The 24,581-nt window shown below is 49.2% G+C and overlaps 1 protein-coding gene across 3 annotated transcripts in view; it reads right to left on the bottom strand.

Moving 5' to 3' along the window:
* LOC140390287 (epithelial discoidin domain-containing receptor 1-like) overlaps nt 1-24,363 on the bottom strand; it is a 69,498-nt gene extending 45,135 nt beyond the window's left edge. For 2 of the 3 annotated variants that reach the window (XM_072475316.1, XM_072475318.1), the window contains exons 1-8: nt 24,182-24,363; nt 19,658-19,805; nt 17,884-17,989; nt 17,096-17,282; nt 15,117-15,363; nt 12,669-12,815; nt 8,198-8,367; nt 5,996-6,203 (exon numbers count right to left, since the gene is read on the bottom strand). In XM_072475316.1, the coding sequence (XP_072331417.1) occupies nt 5,996-6,203; nt 8,198-8,367; nt 12,669-12,815; nt 15,117-15,363; nt 17,096-17,282; nt 17,884-17,989; nt 19,658-19,805; nt 24,182-24,211 (1,243 nt within the window). In that variant the 5' untranslated portion in view covers nt 24,212-24,363. The remainder of the gene's footprint in view (nt 1-5,995; nt 6,204-8,197; nt 8,368-12,668; nt 12,816-15,116; nt 15,364-17,095; nt 17,283-17,883; nt 17,990-19,657; nt 19,806-24,181) is intronic. The other variant, XM_072475317.1, reaches the window with a different exon arrangement.
* Between the last annotated feature and the right edge of the window lie 218 nt (nt 24,364-24,581).

Genomic DNA, 24,581 nt, shown 5'->3' with positions numbered 1-24,581 from the left:
CTATCTCACTACAGCCAATGCATCTCTCTGGGTAGAAATCTGTCGTGGGCATCATATTGTTTGCCCATTTATATCCTGGCCAATATTCAGGCACATTGACTTCAATCAGCATTACATATTGGACTGAGCGGACAGCAAAGTAGCCGTTGTGATATCACCCATTTTATGCCCAAGCAAGTTTTCACCCTGATGAGTTGAATGAAAGGAAATCCTCAGATTTAATAAGTGGTTTGTCAAAAGAAGCATTTTCGCATTGCAGCCTGCTTTTTTTCAGAAATGCCACCTCACCCGAATTCAGTTGTCCTGGGTTATTTATAGATTCGGTCGCAGTTTCGTATGGAGGGACAGCTATCAGATAATAGAGTGGCCCCTGGAATGCTCAGGGTAGTTTGACTGACAGCTGAAAGGGGTTATTAAAGGATAAGCTGTCTCTGATGTGGGGATTTGAATACAAATCTGTTTGCTTTTATGAGGAGCTAAGTACTTGAGGTGGTATAACATTTTTGAATGGGAGTTTTTTTACTAATGTAGTAAAGGCTGTGACAGATAGTTAGACCTCTATTTTATTTCACCACATTATCTATAAATCTAAAAAAGATAATCTATAAATAACCCAGGACAACTGAATTCAGGTCACTTTGGAAGGAATAACAGGAATGCGGAATATTTGGCTAATGGTAAAGTTCTTGAAAGTGTGGATGAGCAGAGGGATCTAGGTGTCCATGTACATAGATCCCTGAAAGTTGCCACCCAGGTTGATAGGGTTGTGAAGAAGGCCTATGGATTGTTGGCCTTTATTGGTAGAGGGATTGAGTTCCGGAGTCGGGAGGTCATGTTGCAGCTGTACAGAACTCTGGTACGGCCGCATTTGGAGTATTGCGTACAGTTCTGGTCACCGCATTACAGGAAGGATGTGGAGGCTTTGGAGCGGGTGCAGAGGAGATTTACCAGGATGTTGCCTGGTATGGAGGGAAAATCTTATGAGGAAAGGCTGATGGACTTGAGGTTGTTTTCGTTGGAGAGAAGAAGGTTAAGAGGAGACTTAATAGAGGCATACAAAATGATCAGGGGGTTGGATAGGGTGGACAGTGAGAGCCTTCTCCCGCGGATGGAAATGGCTGGCACGAGGGGACATAACTTTAAACTGAGGGGTAGTAGATATAGGACAGAGGTCAGAGGTAGGTTCTTTACGCAAAGAGTTGTGAGGCCGTGGAATGCCCTACCTGCTACAGTAGTGAACTCGCCAACATTGAGGGCATTTAAAAGTTTATTGGATAAACATATGGATGATAATGGCATAGTGTAGGTTAGCTGGCTTTTGTTTCGGTGCAACATCGTGGGCCGAAGGGCCTGTACTGCGCTGTATTGTTCTATGTTCTATGTAATCCCTGGGAAGGCAGGACTGTCTTACAAGGGGAGATTGAGGAGACTGACTCTATCCCCTAGAGTTTTGAAGAATGAGGAGTGAGCTCATTGAAACTTATAAAATTCTTACTGGGCATGACTGAGTGGATGTAGATAAAATGTTTCCCCCTGGCTAGTGAGTCCAGAACAGGATACGCAGCCTCAGAATTAAGGGGAAGGCCATTTAGGACAGAGATGGGGAGGAAATGATCACTCAAGACGGTGATGAATCTTTGGAATTCTCTAGTCCAGAGGGCTGTTGAAGCTCAATCATTGAGCATGTTCAAGACAAAAATCATTAGGTTTCTGGATAACGATGACATCAAGGGGATAGTGCGGGAAATTGGCAACGAGTTAGATGGTCAGCATGAAAATTGACTGACGGAGCAGGTTCGATGGGCCCTATGCCAAGCTCCCATTTTCCTTTTCAACATGGCTCCTGAGCTCTGCCCCATGGTGGATACTGGATGAGTTCACTTGGAAGGAGCAAGGAGAAAAAAGTGGTGGTTGGGATTGGCTGCCATGAGTTGGCATTCATTTGACCAGTGGATATGGTAAAAGGTAGATGGATGATCATGGGTTGGCGTGTGGGCCCTGCAGCTGACGAAAGGGACAACGGACAAGCAAAAAAAAACGTCGCTCATACAAAATCTGCTTCTGATAAGTTATTATTGTTCAGGAGTGAAATCAGTGAGTAATTTCTTTGCATTCAGTGTGTGGGCCCTTTACGTTATTTTGCCCATCTGCGCATTTGCCATGGCTTAGAGGGAATGCTATCAGTGAGAACATTCCCCCCCCCCCCCCCCCCCCCGTCAAAAAGAGAGGGTATGGCCGTTGGGAACCAAATGGAGCTTTCAACACTGAGATGGATGAGACCTGTTGCATTTGGGTTAGAGGGGACGAGGGAACAAAGGGCGGTATGTGGAGTTGAAGGCCAGAGCAGCCATGAAGTGGTTGCATGGTGGCACAGTGGTTACCACTGCAGTCGCATTGCGCCAACAACCAGGGTTCGATTTCCGACCTTGGGTGATTTTGTGTGGACTTTGCACGTTCTCCCAGTGTCTGTGTGGGTTCCCTCCGGGTGCTCTGGTTTCGTCCCACAGTCCAAAGATATGCAGGTTAGGTGGATTGGCCATGATAAATTGCCCCTTGTGGTGGCTAGGTGGGGGGGTAGGGTGCCCTTTCAGAATATTGATGCAGACCCGATGGGCCAAATGGCCTCCTTCTGCACTGTAGCTATTCTATGATTCTATTAAGTAAGTGAAGGGCCAAACGTGTTAGAGGGGCTGAATGGCCTCCTCCTGTTGCTATGTTCCCATGTACTGAGGAGATTGTGCTGTTAAATTTTGTGCCTCCATCAAGTGAGGAAGCCTAACTTCTATTTGGTTTGGCCGTTGAACTCTCTTATTTAAAATTTACAATGTAAATGTCTGAGATAAGCAGTAAAGCTGAATGAAGAGATAGACCCTCCCCTCCCCCCCCATAAGTATTGATAAGATCTGACAGAAACAGTGAATGGTGGGGGGGGGGGGTTAAAGGTAGTTATTTAGACTGATACAAATCCAGGCAGTGGCATTCCACAGGATGGGTGCTCGGAGCACTGCTGCTCACCATTTACATCAACGATTTGGGGCAGCAAGGTGACGCAGTGGGTTAGCCCTGCAGTCTCACGGCGCTGAGGTCCCAGGTTCGATCCCGGCTCTGGGTCACTGTCCGTGTGGAGTTTGCACATTCTCCCCGTGTCTGCGTGGGTTTCGCCCCCACAAACCAAAGAGGTGCAGGTTAGGTGGATTGGCCACGCTAAAACTGCCCCTTAATTGGAAAAAATTAATTGAGTATTCTAAATTTTTTTTAAAATAAGACAATTTGAAATCTTGGGAATTGAAGCATAATTTCAAGGTTTGCAGATGACGCAACAAATACTGGCCCCACAACCGCATGAAAGAATGAAGAAAAATACCATGAAAGGATTAAGCAAAAAATGAATCCAAACAGATTAATAAAGCAATAACGAAAAGAGGCCAAGTGCTGGGGTTCACTTCTACAAGGATAGAATTGAAAAGCAGGAAGTAAACTATGTTAACTTGCACAGGACCTTGGTAAGACCGTGCAGTTCCTGTCTCCATATAATGACAAGGACATAGATCTAAGGGAGAAGGTGCAAGAAAGAACAATACCAGAACCCAGAACTTCTACCCATCAGGATTAGGCTGGGCCTCTTTTCACTGGCAGAGACGAATAAAAGGTAATCTGATTGTTGTAGGAGCAACAAGTAATGTAGCCACTATTAAATCTAATCTGGAGACACTGCTTTACCCAGCGACTGGTAGAGAATGTAGAACTCACCACCGCAAGTATCAATTGGCTTAGATACATTTTTAAAAATTGATTCTTTCACGGGAGGTGGGCATCGCAGCATTAATTCCCCATCCCTAATTGTCCCTTGACAGGGTGGTGGTGAGCTGCATTCTTGAACTGCCGCATTCCATGTGGTGTAGGTATACCCACAGTGCTCTTAGGGAGGGAGTTCTCGGATTTTCACCCAGTGACAGTGAAGGAACGACAATATAGTTCTAAGTCAGGATGGTGTTTGGCTTGCGGGGAAGGGTGGGTGTTGGGGGATGGTTGGTAGGTGGGTGCGGGAGTGGGTGGGTGAGCTTGCAGGTAGTGGTGTTCCCGTGCATCTGCTATCTTTGTCCTTCCGGGGGGTAGAGATTGTGGGTTTGGAAGGTGTGTTGAAGGAGGCTTGGCCAGTCACTGCAGTGCATCTTGTCGATGGCACACATTGCTGCCACTGTGCGTCAGTGGTGGAGGGAGGGAATGTTTAAGGCGGTGGACAGGGTGCCAATCAAGCAGGGCTGCTTTGTCCTGGATGGTGTTGAGCTTCTTGAGGTTGTTGGAGCTGCACTCCTCCAGGAAAGGAGAGAGTATTCCATCACACTCCTGACTTGTGCCTTGTAGGTGGTGGACAGGCTTTCTATGGCTGGTCCAGTTCAGTTTCTGGTCAACAGCAACCCCCATGGTTGTTGATGCATTTAAAGAAAAGCTAGATGAACACATTGTAGAGAAAGGAACAGAAAGAGATGTTGATGGGTTAGATGAAGTAAAATGCCAACATATAACAAAGTTGTGTTAGGAGAACATGTGGAAGTTAATCTTCATATTTCTTCCATGTGATGTTGTGAACAGACATAAAAGTCTGGTGTATAATTCACCAGAGGTCAGGGAGCTCTATGTTCGAGAGGCTGTTCAGAGCTTGTCTGTCACTTCATTACTCGCTTGATCAGCTGGGCTCTTCAATCCCATCAAGATGCCCACCGGGGCAAAACCTCCATCCAGTCAGTGGACCACAACATACATTAACATAGCAATGCTAGCAGGAAACACACTTCATGTATCTAATGAACTAGATTTACACTGCATCGAAAGGCCCATTGTATCGGCACCAGCTCTCCAAATGAGCACCATGACTTAGTGCCACACCCGTGTTTGCCCCGTACCTCTGCTCATTGTTACTATTCAAATAACCATCGAATGCCCTCTCGAATGCCACGATTGAACCTGCCTCCGCCACACTTCCAGACCCCAACCATTCGCTGTGTGGAAATGCTTTTTCCTCACATCACATTTTTAAAAATAAATTTGGAGTACTCAATTATTTTTTTTACCCAATTAAGGGACAATTTAGTGTGGACAATCCACCTACCCTGCACATCTTTGGGCTGCGAAGGTGAAGCCCTTGCAGAAACGGGGAGAATGTGCAAACTCCACAGGGACAGTGACCCAGAGCCAGGATTGAAGCCAGGTCCTCAGCGCCATAAGCAGCAGTGCTAACCACTGTGCCGCCGGGCCATCCCTCTCACACCACGTTTACTTCTTTTTCAAATCATTTTAAATCTCATTCTTGATCCTTTTACAAGCGGAAACTGTTTCTCCCTATCTACTCTGTCAAACACTCTCATGATTTGGAACATCTCTATCAAATCTCAAGAACAGTCACAGAATTCCTACAGTGCAGAAAGAGGCAATTTGGCCCATCAAGTCTGCACCGACCCTCTGAAAGGGCAACCTACCTAGGCCCAATCCCCTGTAACCCTTACTAACCTTTGGACACCAAGGGGAAATTTAGCACAGCCAATCTACCTAACCCGCACATCATTGGACTGTGGGTGTAGTCTAACTTGTGTCTTATACAAGTTCATCATAACCTCCTTGCTCTTGTACTCTATGCTCCTCTATACATATACACCCAAGTTCCTCTGTTCCTGCACCCAATTATTTGTTCCTTCTTCTAGCGATCTCCCCACCAGAGGTAACGTTTTCTCTCCAGCTACCCTATTAAATGATCCAAAAATCTTAATGTCTCCTATATGTGAAAGGTCCTGATGTCAAGTGAATATAAAAGATAACATGGCATTATTGGAAGAAGAGTAGGGCAGTTCTGCAAGAGGCCCAGTTCAGCATCTGACATTTGACCACCACCATCCAAGCAGACTGTCTGACTCGTTGCTGATCTCTTTTTCTTCCTAACAATACACATCCAAAAGGGCCATAGCCTTCTGGGCCTGGTGAGCCCTCCATCATGCCTTACCCGAGTTCTCAGCCCCTTGCGGCAGGTCAGGGAGCTTCATACGAAGCCGGTTGGGCTCCTGGTACTCAAGGTCGCTGGAGCTGATGCGCTCGTACAGGTTGGAATGATGGTTTGTGGATGCGCTGGGCTGCGTGTTGTTGATCACGATCGTGTCGCCAGGCACCGACAGTCGGACAGTGAGGTCGTCGTCCAAGATCCGGCGCTGAGCCTAAGGAGAGGAGCAGATTAGTAGATGGTGAGGGCAGAGCTTGGTAGAGCGGGGTGAGATTGCCAACCCCGATTGAGCCGCATGCCTGGAGTTTTCACACCCCTGAGCGGCACACAAGTACCAGATAATGACTATCTCCAACATCTAACCATCTTATCTTCACATTCAATGACATTACCAACACTGAATCCCCCAGCATTAACATCCTGAGGGTTACCATTGACCAGAAACTGAACAGGACCAGCCATATAAGTATGGTGGCTATAAGAGGTCAGAGGCTCCCCAAAGCCTGTCCATCATCCACGAGGGCCAAGTGATGGAACACTCTCCACTTGAATGGATGAGCACAACTCCAACAACACTCAAGAAGTTGGACAACATCCAGGACCAAGCAACCCACTTGATCGGCCCCCCATTCACCACCTTTAACATCCATTCCCTCTTACACCTATGCAGAGTTGCAGCAGTGTGTACCATTTATAAGATGATCTACAGAAACTCACAAGACCCACAAACTCTAACACCAAAAAGGGCAAGGGCAGCAGGTGTGCATGAGAACACCGTCACCTGCAGGTTCCCCTCCGAGCAGCACCCCGTCCTGGAACTCCCTCCCTAACAGCACTGAGGGTGAATCTACATCACATGAACTGCAGCGGTTCAGGAAAGTGATTCCGTACCAGCTTCTGAAGGGGACAATTAGTGATTGCGCAATAAAAATGCTGGCCATCCCATCAACAAATTTTTCAAAAATAGTTAAATGACTGGGAAGAGGGGTAAAATACATCCATGACTAAACAAGGAGATCAAGGACAATATATAAAGACAAAAACTAAGTTATATATTGCAAAGGCCAGCGGCAGGCTGGAAGATTGGGAAACTTTCAAACATAAACCAAGGGATACTAAAAAAGTAATAAAAGAGCCAAGGTAAATTACCCCCAAAAAACTAGTACAGAATATCAAAAAGGATAGCAAAAGCTTCTACAGGTACATAAAAGGGAAGAGAGTTGCGAAGGTGAATGTTGGCCCCGTGGAAGATGAAACTGGTGAGTTAATTGTGGGGAACACAATGGGCAGACACGTTGAGTAGAGTCAACACATCCGTAACATGTGCCAGACTCAGCCTGATACAATTTAAGGATGTTCACCGGGCTCACATGACAGTGGCCCGGATGAGCAGATACTTTGGGGTGGAGCAAAATGTGCAGGAGGGCCGGCGAACCATGTCCACATGTTTTGGACACGCCCAAAGCTTAGGGGATTTTGGCAGGGGTTTACAGACGTCATGTCCACGGTGTTAAAAACAAGGGTGGCGCTGAGTCCAGAGGTGGCGATTTTCGGGGTGTCAGAAGACCCGGGAATCCAGGAGGAGAAAGAGGCAGACTTTCTGGCCTTTGCTTCCCTGCTAGCCCAGAGACGGATACTATTAGCTTGGGGGGACTCAAAGCCCCAGAAGTCGGAGACCTGGCTATCGGAAATGGCTAGCTTTCTCGGTTCGGAGAAAATCAAGTTCGCCTTGAGAGGGTCACTGTTAGGGTTCGCCCGGAGGTGGCAACCGTTCGTCGACTTCTTTGCGGGAAATTAATTGTCAGCAGACGGGGGGAGGGGGGGTGGTGGGGAGGGGAGCGGTTGTTGTTACTATACCAAAAATACCTCAATAAAATGTTTATTAAAAAAAAAAGGAATGAAGTCCCCTAGTTTTGAAATGTTCCCAGGCGGAAACGAATCTTCTTTATGTGTACCCTATCGAACTACTGAATAATGCTGAAAGACTTCTACCTCAGTTTCCTCTTTTCTATATTAACGAGCCCCAGCCAGTTTAATCTTGCCTGGCAGCTATAAGCTTTCTGTTTTGGTATCGTTCTTATAAAGCTGTTTCTTGTATGCATCATTTATTGTGCCTCGCGAGGCCAGAACTGGTCACAGGATACCAAATTGTGGCCTGCAAGGTTTAGGGAATTCGTAGGCTGCACCAGCTGGGCCCCGAGACCTTACCTTGCCAAGGATCTTCTTCCAGTATTGCCTCCAGAGGATGATGAAGATGACAATCAGCAGGAGGAGGATGATGGCGACCAGGCAGCCAATCAGGATGGCGGTGTTGCTGCTGTCTGCCTTGGGGACAGGCCGTCCTGCATTCGGAGAGAGGTAGATGGATGACTCAAGTTCTGGATGAAAGAGAAGACAGTGAATGTATAGGTACAACAAGAAGGCAGGCCTGAAGCAGCAGTAATGTGCATCCTGACCCATGGCTCTTGCCTGTGCCTCAGAAGGTTGTGGGTTCAAATCTCAGGGTGGCGGTGGGGTGGTATGGTAGGGTAGTGGAAATGTCACTGGACTAGTAATCCAGAGGATAATGCTCTGGAGACACGGGTTCAAATCCCACCACAGCAGAAACCTGGAATTGAAAGCGAGTCCCAGTGTGGTGACCACAAAAATATTTTCCAATTGTTGTTAAAAACCCATCTGATTGGGCAGCACGTTGGCACAGTGGTTAGCACTGCTGCCTCACAGCGCCAAGGTCCCAGGTTCGACCCTGGCCCCGGGGCACTGTCCATGTGGAATTTGCACATTCTCTCCGTGTCTGCGTGGGTCTCATCCCCACAAACCCAAAGATGTGCAGGATAGGTGAATCGGCCACGCTAAATTGCCCCTTAATTGTAAAAAAATAAATAATTGGATAGTCTAAATTTATTTTAAAAACCCATCTGGTACTGATAGCCTGTAGATGTCCTGCTCTCCTTATTCTCGCCTGCATGAAACTCCAGACTCACTGGCCATTGAAGTGATCGATCAAGCCACTCAGTTCAAGGGCAATTAGGGATGGATAATAAATGCTGGCCCAACCAGCGATGCCCACATCCCCGTGAAAATAATGAAAGGAAAAAACTCACTCCAGAGGGCACCAAGCCTAGATTACAACCCCCAGTTCAACACTGCATACTTGGCAGAGCTGTGTTTCAGAAGAGGCAGAGCTGTGTTTCAGGAGAGGCAGTAGAGTAGTGATATTGATACTGGACTAGCAATCCAGGGACCCAGAGTAATGCTCTGGCGACACGGGTTCTAATCCCACCGTGATTTGATTGTGAAATTTGATTTCAGCAAAAATCTGGAATTAAAAGTCTAACGATGGCCATGAAACCATTGCCGACTGTCGTAAAAAAAACATCTGGTACACTAACGTCCTTTAGGGAAGGAAATCCTGCCTGGCACCACAGTTACCACAGTGGCTAGCACTGGGGCTTCACAGCTCCAGGGTCCTAGGTTCGACTCCTCGCTGGGTCACTGTCTGTGCGGAGTCTGCACGCTCTCACCGTGCCAGCGTAGGTTTCCTCCGGGCGCTCCGGTTTCCTCCCACAGTCCAAAGACGTGCAGACTAGGTGGGTTGGCCATGCTAGGATTGGCCATGCTAAATTGCCCTTAAGTGTCCAAAAGGGTTAGGAGGGGTTATTGGGTTACGGGAATAGGGTGGAAGTGAGGGCTTAAGTGGGTCGGTGCAGACTCGATGGGCCGAATGTATGGGCACTGTATGTACTATGTGACTCCAGACCTGCAGCAGTTTAATGTCCCTCTAAAATGGCCCAGCAAGCCACTTAGTTCAAGAGCAATTAAGGATGGGCAATGAATAAGCAGGGGGCAATCCACAGTGTGGCCCAGTTGGTGACGCTCTTGGATTTGAATCTAATTTGAAGGTTGGGTGTTCAAGTCCCACTCCAGAGACCCGAGCACAGAAATCTAGTCTGACACTTCAAGTTCATTACGGAAGGAGTGCTGCACTGTTAGAGCTGCTGTGATTTTGGATGAGGCATTAAACCCAGGCCCACTCAGCTGGGTGGTAAAGATCCCATCTTTTGGACGAAGAGCAGGGAAGTTATTCCCGATGTCCTGACTAATATTTGTTCCTCAGCTCATATCTCAAAAAGACAAATTCTCTGATGATTAATCTATTGCTGTACACAAGTTGCCAGTAACTATGACTGGCATCACACTTCAAAAAGTACTTGAATGGCAATAAAGAACTCTGCGATGCTCCGAGGTCATGGCAGGCACTGAGGCATCTCATCTAGATTCCGCACTCAAGCTTATAATATTGTTATGGGCCAGGGTTTACAGAACCCCAAAGTGTATCATGGAGTTCACCTGACCCACAACTTTTAATAGATTGTGGTTATGGTGAGCCCACGGGCCTACCTTACAGGTGTGATGCACCAGAGATCCACAGTACTTTTAAATTAAAACAATGTTTATTTATGAAACCAGTTAACACTTTATAAACCCACAGTAAACATCTTAACAACTACCAACACTAATCCTCCCGACAGATACAATATTCTATAATAAAACCTTAATCTTTCCTTATTAACATCCATAAGACAAAAGACCCTTTTTAACACAGATATCAGGTTTAAATTCACTACTGAGAGCAGTCAGCACTTTGAAATCACCCAAATGATCTGGAGACAGCCTTTAGTTTGCAGAGAGAGATCCTTATACAGCTTCTTGTTTTGCCTACAGCTCTCAAAACGAAACTAAACCACACCCTGTAGCAAACAGCCTAAAACGAAAGTAAAGCAGACAGTCAGCCCAGCTCCACCCACACTCTGACATCACTGATAAACACCCATTTCTTAAAGGCACATCCACTACAGCTATTTTTATAAACACCAATTTCTTAAAAGTACTCTTGACATGACAATATAGGCCTGTTGAAAGCCAACCCTTGACCTACCTCAGCAGTCCTACCATTGGATCGTACGATGTACTGTTTGACTTTCATTGCTGCCCTCAGAATGGACTGCAATCCAAGCAGCAAAGAAATAAACCTTTTAGTTTAATATACGAACATATGAACAAGGAGTAAGCCATTCAGCCCCTTGAACGTGTTCCGCCATTTAATAAGATCATGGCTGATCTGATAGTAACCTCAAATCTACATCCGGTGTACTGGCCCCTTCTCGAGAACCTATTGCTTAACAAGAAAACATCAACCTCATCTTAAAAATATCCAAAGATTCTTCTTCCACCACCAGTTTCAGGAAGACAGTTCCAGATCTTCGGAGAGAAAAATTTCACCTCGTCTCCATTTTAAATGGTCGGCCTTTTATTTTTAAACAGTGACCCCCAAGTTCTAGATTCTCCTGCAAGAGGAATCATCCTCTCCACATCCACTCTGTCAACACCCCTCAGGATCGTATATTTTTCAATCAAGATTTTCTAATCTTTTACTTTCTTTTGTACAAATCTAGGAGTATTTCCATTGGCTTTATAGGAATGGTCACATGACCACGGCAGTTGAAGCTGGTGGCATATCCTAGCAACCATACTCGGCCTACCCATGGGAATGGGGTGTCTACAGTAAACTCTTTGGATTCCTGTCCCCCAAATCTAAATCAGAATCCGGCGCTTAATAAAAAAAAGGCTTTCAGGTTAGGATCAGATGTAGAATTAAGCTTTTCTCAGTATTCACTTCTGCCACCTTGCCTGATCCCATTATCTGAAAAATGTAAGGTCACAAGGAAAAGGAGCATGAAATTAGCCCCGTGAGCTTGCTTCATCATTCAATAAGACCTGATTGCGGTCTTAACTCCACGTTGCTGGCTCCCCCACTGTTTCCCGCCCCCCCCCCCCCCCCCTCCCCGCCCCCATTACCTTGACTTCCTTGCAGATCAAAATCTGTCTAATGCAGAATATATCTGCTGACCCAGCAGCCTCCGCAGCACATTGGGATAGAAAAGATAAATGACCCTCTGGGAGAACATAGAACATAGACCATACAGTGCAGAAGGAGGCCATTTGGCCCATCGAGTCTGCACCGACCCACTTAAGCCCTCACTTCCACCCTATCCCAGTAACCCAATAATCCCTCCTAACCTTTTTTGGACACAAAGGGCAATTTAGCATAGCCAATCCACCTAACCTGCACGTCTTTGGACTGTGGGAGGAAACCGGAGCACCCGGAGGAAACCCACGCAGACACGGGGAGAACGTGCAGACTCCGCACAGACAGTGACCCAGCAGGGAATCGAACCTGGGACCCTGGCGCTGTGAAGCCACGGTGATAATCACTTGCGCTACCGTGCTGCCCACACAAACAAATTCCTCCTCATCTCCATTTCAAATGGGAAACCTCTTGTTCTGAAATTGTGCCCCCTCCCAGCCCCCCACCGTCCAGTGGCAGATTCCCCCACAAGGGGAAATACCCGCATAGCATCCACCCTACCTGCACAGCATCCACCCTGTCAAGCCATTTCAGAGCCTTGCGTCTTTCAATAAAATCACTGCTCATTCTGGTAAACTCCAATGAGTTCATGCCCAACCCGCTCAACAATTCCTCGAGAGGGCAACGCCTGCATCCTGGGAATAGACCTTCCCTGAACTGCCTCCAACGCAAGCAAACGTCTCCTCACTTAAGTACAGCAGAACTCCCCAAGTGCAGCCTCAGTAACACAGTCGTAACAATGACATTTACCTAAGTTACTGACGGTTGCCGTTATGACCTCCGTGAGCTGATAGCCAGTAGTTGCCGTTCCTTCTGCAGGGATGAATGGTTCTCTTTGCCGCGGAGCAGGTCCTCGTGGCTGAAGGACAGGGACGAGGGTGGTGGTGGGGCTGACACCTAAGAAGAACAGAAATGTGTAAGTGATACTGAACAAGCGTGCAGAAAAACTGTCAAAGGAAATTCCACCTGTTCACTTGTCCTCCCTTGGCGTTGCTAGCTTCAGTCCTAGAGTCTCCAGGAATGGAAGCCTAAACCTTCAAGATAATAATAATAATACTGCTAGGGGCAAAACCCAATGGAAAGGATATTTAAAAATCTTTGCACACATTTGTTCATTATTTGTGAAAATATTTAAGGTGGAAAGGGAAGGCCAAAATACCCCAACAGGAAAGGTGCGGTCTACACGCTCCCCAATTGGCTCAGGAAGGTGACACACTGTGAGGATAAACACATTGGTCATGTGATCAGTTTATACTGCTGCCTCACACTGCTAGGGACCCGGATTCAATTCCGGCATTGGGTGAAATGTGGAGTTTGCATTTTCTTCCGTGTCTGCTCCGGTTTCTTCTGGGTGCTCCGGTTTTCACCATCAGTCCAAAGATTTGCAAGCTAGATGGATTGGGCAAGCTAAGTTTCCCTTGAAGGATTGGGCCTAGGTCGGGTGTTCTTTCGGAGGGTCGGTGCAGACTCGATGGGCTGAATGGCCTCCTTCTGCACGGTAGCAATTCTATGATTCTTCTGTGGCATCTAGGAATGTCGCTGAACCAGGATTGGATTGGATTTGTTTATTGTCACGTGTACCGAGGTGCAGTGAAAAGTATTGTTCTGCGTACAGTCCAGGCAGATCATTCCCAACAGGAGAATAATAATAATGTTTATTGTCACAAGTAGGCTTACATTAACACTGCAATGAAGTTACTGTGAAAATCCCCTGGTCGCCACATTCTGGTGCCTGTTCAGGTACACAGAGCGAGAATTCAGAATATCCAATTCACCTTGCAGCATGTCTTTTGGGGCTGGTGGGAGGAAACCGGAGCACCCGGAGGAAACCCAGGTTGACACAGGGAGAACGTGTAGACTCAGCACAGACAGTGACCCAAGCTGGGAATCGAACCTGGGACCCTGGAGCCGTGAAGCATTCGTGCTACCCACAGTGCCACTCTGCTGCACATGGTAATACATAGGGCAAACACAAATATATAATGGAAATACATCGGCACAGGCATCATGTGAAGCAGACAGGAGTGTAGTACTACTCAGTAGAGATGTGTGACGAGATCAGTTTAGCCCATAGGAGGGTTGTTTAGGAGTCTGGTAACAGCGGGGAAAAAGCGGTTTTCGAATCTGTTAGTGAGTGTTCTCAGATTTATGCATCTCCTGCCCGATGAAAGAAGTTGGAAGAGGGAATAAGCTGAATGGGAGAAATGGAAACAACAAATAAACCCTGTCCCTTTTCGTGAGCTGCCATTTGGCGTCATTTTCATCTTCAGACAACTTGTAACTGCACAAACCGATGCCCATGCTCCAGCTTCTGGTTCGAAGCTGAGGAACGTCTCTTGCTGGCGAACCCAACTTGCCCCTTTGGCCATTTCCCTTTGTGTTCCTAGCTGGGGGAAGGGCATCGATTACCGGCTTCCTCAACATCTGACGATTGCTCAGTTATCGACCAGTTGTATAAGCCCCACAATCGCCACTTTCCTCACCCTAGATGTGCGCGTGAGGGGTTGAGTTAAACATCTCTTGCTGCTCTCAAACCAAATGGAGCCTAATGGTCTTCATAGAGAGCCCTGGCTCTCATTGAGTCGGTTTGAAATAAGCAGAGTGGTGCCCCAAAGGGTAATGGGGCAGGCACAGGAGGACTCAACTTGCTGGAAGGCGGAGATCTCGGAGAGGGTCTAGAGTTGAAGGATGGTTACCTACATCGAGGGTAGCGGTGGTGAGGCCCTGGGGATGGGGGTTTCAAACAGGGTTGAGAATGTTATCATGGTTGTTATATATAATATATATGTGTACATCTGTGAACCAGGTTAGGTTGGTGAGCACGAGGGTGATGGAGAATGAGGAGCTGCACGTACAAAACCGAGCCCACACCAGAGATGGGAATTCTACCACGTGCGACTTGGGCAGCCATGCTAGAGGGGCTCAGCTGATGCCCTGCGCTGAGGTCTGGGTGAGTTTTCCACCTCCCACCCCCACCACACCGATTCCCACCCGCCATTCCTTTCCCTCCTCCTCTCCCAATTGAACCCCTATTCCGCCCCACTCCATTCCCCCCACTTCCCCCTGCCCCATTCTCCCCCATTCCCCTTCAACCCACCCCACCCCTCATTTCCCCCCCCACCCCATTTCCCCTCCCACTCCATTTCCCCCCCCCCCATTCCCACACCTCACCCCCTTCCCCCCCCCCCCCCCACCTACTTGACTGGAAGGTGATCTCGCTGAACATCATCCAGGAGTCGGCAAAGTGAAAGTGACAGAGTATACTCTGAGCGGCGCGGTGATCTAGTGGCACCGTGACGTAGCGGGCGCTGGGGTTTTTATTGTCCAGGATCATTGTGCTGCTGATGTGCTCAGGTTCCCAGGGAACCAAGGGGCTGGCTTTGAAGAAGCAGTCCACCGACTTGAAGATCTTCACCTGCCTGGAGAACATGTTATTGCAGTGGACCTGGGGATAGATCCAGGCAAAGAGGTTAGTTACTCGACCAGTCTACCCAAGATTAAAAGGACGCAGGGGGTGGCGTGGAGGGCATTCATACAAACCTACAGTGTAAAATTTGTTTTTATTTCTTCATGGGATGTGGGCGTGTCGCGCAGTGCCAGCATTTATTGGCCATCCCTAATTGCCCTTAATGGGGCAGTTAAGAGACAACTACATTGCTGTGGGTCTGGAGTCATATGTAGGCCAGACCAGGTAAGGACGGCAGATTTCCTTCCCTGAAGATAATGTGTGAACCAGATGTTTTTTACGACAAACGACAATGGTATCATGGTCACCATTAGGCATTTAGCTGCAGATTTCTTTTCCAGAATGAGACCATTCGGCCCATCGAGTCTTCACCGACCCTCTGAAAAAGCACCTTACGAGGCCCACTCCCTCGCCCTATCCCTGAAACTCCACCTAACCTCTAAGGGGAAATTTAACGTGGTTAATCCACCTAACCTGCATATTTTTGGACTGTGGGAGGAAACCGGAGCACCGGAGGAAACCCACGCACTAGGCCTGTTCCTGGAATGAAAGGATTTGTCTTACGAGGAAAGGTCGAGCAGGCTTAAGTTTAGGAGAATGAGAGGTGATAGTTCTGAAACATGTCAGATTCTGAGGGACTTTGATACATATACAGAGGATGTTTCCCCTCATGGGAGAATCTTGGACTGGGCGGACAGGTTCAGAATAAGGGGCGGGATTCTTCCCTACCCGGCGGGGCGGGGGGTTCCTGCGTAATGGGGTGGCAGGAACCACTCCGGCATCAGGCCGCCCCAAAGGCCTCCGCACCTTTAGGGGGCAAGCCCTCACCTTGAGGGGCTAGGCCCGCGCTGGAGTGGTTTGTGCTCTGCCGGCTGACGTGAAAGGCCTTTGGCGCCATGCCAGCCGGGGCCGAAAGGTCTTCGCCAGGCGACGCATGTGCGGGAGCATCAGCGACTGCTGACGTCATCCCCGCGCATGCACAGGGGAGGGGGTCTCTTCCGCCTCTGCCATAGTGAAGACCATGGCGAAGGCGGAAGAAAAAGAGTGCCCCCACGGCACAGGCCCGCCCGCGGATCGGTGGGCCCCGATCGCGGGCCAGGCCACCGTGGGGGCACCCCCCGGGGCCAGATCGCCCAGCGCCCCCCCCTCAGGACCCCAGAACCCGCCCGCGCCGCCTTGTCCCGCCGTTCAAAAGGTGGTTTAATCCACGCTGGCGGGACAGGCATTCCAGCAGCGGGACTTCGGCCCATCGCGGGCCGGAGAATCGGCAGGGGTGGGCCCGCCGACCGGCGCGGCGAGATTCCCGCCCCCGCCGAATCTCTGGTGGCGGAGACTTCGGGACACGGCGGGGGCGTGATTCACACCAGCCACCGGCGATTCTCCGACCCGGTGGGGGGGTCGGAGAATCCCGCCCAAGGCGTTACAGATTGAAGTTGGGGATGAGAAGGAATTTCCTTCCTCAACAGGTCATTAGAACTTGGGATTCTCTACCCAAGACAGAAGTGGAGGTAGGGACACCCCAAAGGATGGCTCTGGGGAAACAGGACGGGAAATGGAGTTGAGGCCACAATCAGGTTAGCCATGATATTATCGAATGGCAGAGCAGGGTCGAGGAGCGAATCAGTCCTCTCCTGCTTCTAGTTTCCATATGCACTTCCATTTTTCTGCTCGACGCCCCAGGATACTGATCAGAAAGCCGTAGCCATCTTACCTTCATGGAGCTGAACATGAAGACATGCTCGAACTCGAATTCGATCGCCACGAAGCCGCTGCCCATGGTACTGTTGCGCCAGCCCACGTAGTCGTAGCCAGGGTGGACCCCCAGCTCGTGGCTCTTGGTGAAGTCATCCATGCCCAGGGCACCGTCTGTAAGCTGGCCCAGTCCCCCGTATTGCATGCTGAGGAAAGGAGGTGACAAGGCCTCAGTTAAGAGTTCGGCCACTCCGAAGGGAGAAGAGAAAGGACGTTTTAGTTTTGCGTGCACGATGGAGGTGTGGCAATCTGGAAGAATCACACTAAGCTCACCACCCCCCCCCCCTACCCCCCAACCACCCCCATCCACCAGGGGTGTTGGATGCCTGTCAATTCAAAGGTGGAGGACGAAGACCAATAAGATGTGCGTTGGACAAGTGTTTCAAGAGATATTGAGCAAAGCCAGGCAAATGGAGAACAGGCCAGTCACCCTGTGTTGAGTAGCAGAACAGACTTGAAGGGCTGCATGATCTACTTCTGTTCTTATGAAATACACATTTCCTAAAGAGCAGCGGGGGTATAGTATCCCGACAGCACGCTGCTGAGAAATACGCGGATGGGGGACCGGAGAATCCACCCCCTGGTGTCTGGGTTTTGGCGAATTCACGACTGCTGAATTACTTCACTTGGATTTTGAGATGATGCTACTGGTCAACGGGGCTGGACTTGGGCTACAGGTTACTTCAGCTGCGCTTCCTAATCCAGTTTACTGCGGCCTCCTCCCCTGCCAACACATGCAGGGCATACCTTGAAATTCGGTGTCCGTCGTAAGTGGAGTCGTTCAGGTATACCAAGGGCAGGCCGGACGCATTCATTGTCTGGCCCATAGGAATTCTGTATGACTTCAACCCATCTGCCAGGAAGAAAAAAGGGAAGACTTCTGTTAAACCAGGCATGGCATGGCTGGGCAGGGAACGAGGGTGCACTGGCGTTGGCGAGTCTGCCGGTCAGTCCGGGTTTCCTAGTGTGCTGCCACCTCGTTAAGACGTTGACCGAGCAAGCGTTCGGATTGCTAAACGTTGGTTATTCAGAGAGATTGCAGGAGCTGCAATCGTCCTCGGGTTGTTCGCAGGTGGTGGACCACAAGACTGTGGAGGGCAAATCACGCAATATATTCAGGAAGGAAATGGGTAGATCTCTAGTCCCTAAAGGTGTATGGGGGAGAGGGGGGTGGGGGGCTGGAGTTTGGCTTTGAGATGGAGGTTCAGCCATGATCATGCTGAATGGTAGAGAAGGCTCAAAGGGCAGCATGGTGGCACAGTGGTTAGCACAGCTGCCTCACAGGGACTCGGGCTCAACTCCAGCCTGGGGTCAGTGTCTGTGTGGAGTTCATACGTTCTCCCTGTGGGTTTCCTCCGCGTACTCTGATTTCATCCCACAGTCCAAAGATGTGCACTTTAGGTGGATTGGCCATGCTAAATTAACCCTTGATGTCCAGGGATGTGCAGGTTAGGTTCTGGGGTTACAGGGACAGGGCATGGTGGATGGGGGAGTGTAAATGGGTAGAGTGCTCATTCAAAGGGTCAGTGCAGACTCAATGGGCTGACTAGCCTCCTCCTGCACTATCGGGATTCTGAATGGCCTACTCCTCCTATTTTCTATGTTTCTATCTTGCTCCTTGGAGCAGGGAATGTTTTTTTGAAATTTAGAGAACCCAATTCCTTTTTTCCAATTAAGGGGCAATTTAGCATGGCCAGTTCGCCTACCCTGCACCTCTTTGGGTTGTGGGGGTGAGACCCACACAGACAAGGCGGGGGGGGGGGGGGGGGAAATGTACAAACTCCACAAAGACCGTACAAATACCGGGGCCGGGATCAAACCCGGGTCTTTGGCGCCGTGAGGCAGCAGTGCGTGACACAGCGCCACCGTGGAGCAGGGAATGTTACAAGGAGATTGAACAGAGATGCTCAAAATCACGAGGTTATTTTTTTTCTTTCATTCATCCAAAAGCTTATTTATTTAAAAATCAATTCCTGTCGCAGTCCAACACCAAATTGAGTTAAGTTTTATAATCAATAAAATGGAAAAGAATAAAGTATTTTAAATGATAGCGAGAGGAGTAAAATAACAGGTGATATTTTCCAGCTGTCCACGCCGGCGAGATCTCCTGGTCACCGGGTTCCCCTGTGACGTTGGATGGATTGAATGGGAAATCCCCATTGACGAGAGGATCCCGCCGGCGGGAATGGGCGCAACTATCCGGCCAAGCAGCTGGACTTTTCAAGCCCTAGTGCAGTACTGTCAGTGACCAGCGCTCCCAATGGCGCTGCTGCTCCTGGAGAGTTACGGACCTTAGATTATAGTGATGCAGGGTTTTAACCTTGTAAGAACATCTGAAGAAGAAGAGTTATAAAATAACATTTGATAATATTAAGGAAACATTAGCACAGGCTAATGATGGAGACCCTGGAAGCAGGTCTTGAACCCATAGCCTTCTGAGTGACAGGCAAGGGCAGCACCCGCCGTGCCACAACCGAGCCAGCAGGCCGGGGACCTGGGAAAGAATTAAATTTTCACCCACCCCGCCAGGGACAGCCGTACAGCTCCACCCTCATGCACACGCTCATTATCCGGTCCGCCATTGGGTAAAATCGTACATAGCGGGCGATGATCGGTGGGCCCAGGTCCTTCAGCACAACATCGTAGGTGTTCTCATTTCCTTTGATAGCCTGGAGCAGGATGAAATGGAAAATTAGCTTGCACAAAACTCAATCAAGGTGCTTGGTCACCCATTGGGAAACACCAGAACGGAGGGGTGATTTTTATGGGATGGGAGCATTGCCTGCAATTTTGCCCATCTGTAAGCAGAACAATACTTTTCACTGTACATCGGCACACGTGACAATAAATCTAAATGTGTGGTGATTGTCCCTCTAAAGGAAGCACAGCAGATTAGGGGGGGGGGAGAAAGAGTCGCAGGAGACACGTAGGGTATTAGGTGCAGCCGTGTGGCTGCTGTTTTCTCACAAGTCAATCCTTTTTGTATTCACAAAGGAAGTCTGTGAAAGTGCATCTTCGTACCATCCGTCGAACTGAATGGGTTGCAAGGGCCATTTTAGAGGACAAGTTACGTCGGCTGCGTTGCTATGGATTGAGGGAAGGTGGTGGTGGGGGTCGACTGTAGGCCATGCCGGGTACGAATGGCAGATTTCATTGATTGATATTTCATTGAATTTACAGTGCAGAAGGAGGCCATTCGGCCCATCGAATCTGCACCGGCTCTTGGAAAGAGCAACCGACCCAAGGTCCACACCTCCACCCGATCCCCATAACCCAGTAACCCCACCCAACACTATGGGCAATTTTGGACACTAAGGGCAATTTAGCATGGCCAATCCACCTAACCTGCACATCTTTGGACTGTGGGAGCAAACCGGAGCACCCGGAGGAAACCCACGCACACACGGGGAGGATGTGCAGACTCAGCACAGACAGTGACCCAAGCCGGAATCGAACCTGGGACCCTGGAGCTGTGAAGCAATTGTGCTAACCACCATGCTACCGTGCTGCCCCATTTCCTTCCCTCAAGTGAGCCAGGTGAGCTGCTTTTTTAAAAAATAAATGTTTTCATTCTCCTTTTTCACATTTTCTCCAAAATTTGCACCCACCAACAATAAACAATAAGCAGTAACAAATATAATGTCAATCCCCCATATCAATAACAGCCATCCCATCCACCCACCAAACCCCCAAACATAAATAAATGACAAAAAGGAATCAGAAATCACCCATAGACACCATTAACACATACAGTCCCCCCCCCCCACCTAATGTTCGATGTGTTCCAGTTCTTGAAAGTGCATAATGAATAACATCCATGGGTTGGCCAGCTGAGCTTTTAATGAAAACGGACGATTGTTGTCACGGTCAACAAATTTCAAATGTATTAATTGAAATTAAATTCCACCGCAGGCTGGCTGCTGTGGTAGGATTAGAACTGACGCTCCCCGGAGTATCAGCCTGGGCTTTTGGATTACTGGTGCAGTGATGTTACCACTGAACCCCTATCTCCCCCTGTGCATGTGAACGATGAAAAAGGAGCAGGAGCCCCTCAAGCCTGCTCAACCATTTCATGTGATCATGGCTGATCTGGGGCTGGATTCTCCGATCTCCCGGTTGCGTGTTTCTCGATCATGGCTGATCTGGGGCTGGATTCTCCGATCTCACGGTTGCGTGTTTCCCGGCGGCTCGCCACTCGCTGGCGGCAGGTTTGTCTTTTCCTGCCCCTCGTCAGTGAGATTTCCCATTGAAGCCACCCCATGCCGCCGAGAAAGGGTGTGCTGCCGGAGGGAACAGAGGATCCCAATGGCTGGGGAATACCGGCCCTGATCATAACCTCAAATCTGAATCTTGCCAACCCCGGAGCTACGGGTGGGAATTTCCGTCCCAACCCCCTTCCCCCCCCCTGCGGTGTGTTTTCCCGTGGTGGAACTGGCTTGCCATTGGCCGGTTGCAGGATCTTCTGGTCCCGCTGACGTCAATGACATTTTGCGTTGCTAACCGGCTGCGGCGCCGAGGGAACCTGCCGTGTAGTGGGGGGGTGGGGCAACATCGGCGGGAGTGGAAGATCTCATCGGCAGGAAGGGCTGGAAAATTCAACCCTAAAGAACTACCGAGGTATTGAACTGGCCGGGGCTCGGGTAGCTTGGTGGCGCGGTATTTAGCACTGCTGCATCACGGCGCTGAGGTCCCAGGCTCTGGGTCGCTGTCCGTGTGGAGTTTGCACGTTCTCCGTGTCTTCGTCCTCACGACCCAAAGATGTGCAGGGTAGATGGATTGGCCACGCTAAATTGCCCACGCTAAGTTGGCCCTTAAGTGGAAAAAGTGAATTGGGTACTCTAAATTTTAAAAAAAGAACTGCCCGGGGCTCTTTTTCCTGAAAGTGGAGAGGCCGAGGTCTTCAGATTTAGGAGGGGGTTCAATAGGGTAAACACAGAGAAGGTGCTTCCCCTTGTGGGTGGAGTCCAGAACTAAGGGCCATCAACCAAAGGCGGTCCTATCTCAATTTAGAATAGACCTCCTTACCCAGAGTGTGGTGCGAATAATGGAACTTACTACTCCCAGGAAGAGGTTGATGGGAACAGCATTTAAGGGAAAGTTAAGATAGCTACGCCAGGAAGAAAGGAATAGAAGGTTAGGTTGATTGGAGAGAAGACGGGTTGGGAGGAGGGTGGTGTGGATGGACCCGGTGGACTGAATGGCTTTCTTTCAGTACTTCAGCACTTCTACATTGTACTCTGTCAAACTGCAACAGGGCTTAGCCAATGAGTCAATTGCCGCGCAGCGCAGCGAGTGGGGGCTCGGTTGAACATACTGCCCCATGACAGGGGAATCTGGCACTTGGTTGAGTAAAGTATAGTTCCGCCTGATAAATGGGGAAAGGTAGTTTGCCCAGAGTGCAGTAAATCCATTGAATCGGCAGGTCAGCCAGCCAGTGCACTGGTCAGAGCTTTGGGTTGAGTGGATTGTCAGCCAGTGCAGTGACTGTGAACTGGCTACATATGGACCTTCAGACTGACTGAAGTAAATTTTCACCCAGCCCAATGAATATTCATTCATTCTGCAGTAAATTCCACCCATGCAGCAAGTAGAGTTCTTTAAAAAATCTTTAGTGGGATGTGGGTGTTGTGAATCCCAAATTGCCCTTAAACCCAGCGGCTTGTTGGGGCCATTTCAGAGGGGCAGTTACGAGTCAACCGCATTGCTGTGTTCACAGAATCCCTACAGTGCAGAAGGAGGCCATTCGGCCCATCGAGTCTGCACTGACCCTCCGAAAGAGCACCCGGCCTCGGTTCACTCCCCCATTCTATCCCTGTAACCCCGAACTAATCTTTTGGATACTAGGGGGCAATTTAGCACAGCCAATCCACTTAAGCCGACTGCGGGAGGAAACCGGAGCATCCGGGGGAAATGCACGCAAACATGGGGAGAAAGTGCAAACTCGGCACTGGCAGTCACCCAGGTCGGAATGGAACCCGAGTCCCTGGTGCTGTGAGGCAGCAATGCCCCTCGACTGGTGAATTTGGCTCTTGGTTGAGTAAAGCATAGTTTCGCCTGATAAATGGGGAAAGATAATTTGCCCAGAGTGCAGTAAATCCATTGAATAGGCAGGACAGCCAGCCAGTGCACTGGTCAGAGCTTTGGGTTTGATCATTTAGAAAAGAGGGCAGCCAAGTTGCGCGCAGAAAGCTCCCAGGAAAAGCAATCGGATAATGCCCAGCTGACCTGTTTCTTTGATACTGAGGGGTAAATATCGGCCAGGATACGGAGGATAGTCAGGGCAGCACGGCGGCGCAGTGGTTAGCACTGCTGCCTCACAGCGCTGAGAACCTGGGTTCGATCCCGGCCCTGGGTCACTGTCCGTGTGGAGTTTGCACATTCTCCCCGTGTCTGCGTGGGTCTCACCCCCACAACCCAAAATGATGTGCAGGGTAGGTGGATTGGCCGCGCTAAATTGCCCCTTAATTGGAAAAAAAGGATACCGAGGATAGCGACCCTGCCGTCCTTCAAAATAGTACCGTGGGATATATCACACCCAGCGGAGGGGGCAGAAAGGGCCTCCGTTTTACTAGCTCATTGGAAACAAAACAACACATCCGACAGTGCAGCACTCCCTCAGTACCACCCTGCAGTGATAGACAAAGGTTTTTTGTGCTCATGTCTCTGGAGAGATGCTCTAATCAATAATCTGCCAACTCAGGGGTGAAAAAGAGCTAACCAGGTGAGCCCTGGCTGGTACCTCAGGTGGGTGTGTGTGCATTGAGGTACACAGATAACACACAATGCATAAACAACACACACATGCAACACAAAATACACAATGCGACACACACGTACAACATGCACACGACACCACACACAACATACAACACACGCATAACACACACCACAAAGACACAGCACAAGTACCAACATAACATATACACACACAGTTTCTCTCACACACAAGACAAATACACTACAAAGACACAACATATACTCACTCTCACACAAATAACAAAGATACACACACAAACATTCTCCAGGAATTTGGTGATCTCTTTACCTCTACTCCCCTCCGATCTTTCCAGGTCATCCACCTCTCGCCGCTCCGGCTGTAATGCAGCCCGTAGAAGCGGGCATATTCGTTGCCATGCCCATTGGAATGGCGGCCCTGGGTGCCCACCAGGGTGATGAAGTAGAGTTTGCGGAGGTCGATCTGCAGGAACTCTGTACTGCCCCGGAACACGGACTTTGCCGGGCACCAGGCTCCATCGCCATGTTCTGTACCCAACCTGTGGATTCCAATTGAGACAGACAAATGCAAGATTCAGTGGTGGACATGTGGTGGTCAGTATACCTCCCGCCAACAAAATAGTCTACCAACCACATTGTAAGAGGACTGACAGGATCCATCTCCTCCACTGAAAACAATTTGGTCAATGCAATGAATTTTAATTCCGGTC

Source organism: Scyliorhinus torazame, chromosome 14 (genome assembly GCF_047496885.1).
Source record: "Scyliorhinus torazame isolate Kashiwa2021f chromosome 14, sScyTor2.1, whole genome shotgun sequence".
Classification (NCBI taxonomy): domain Eukaryota; kingdom Metazoa; phylum Chordata; class Chondrichthyes; order Carcharhiniformes; family Scyliorhinidae; genus Scyliorhinus; species Scyliorhinus torazame.
This window is presented reverse-complemented; position numbering and strand designations above follow the sequence as displayed.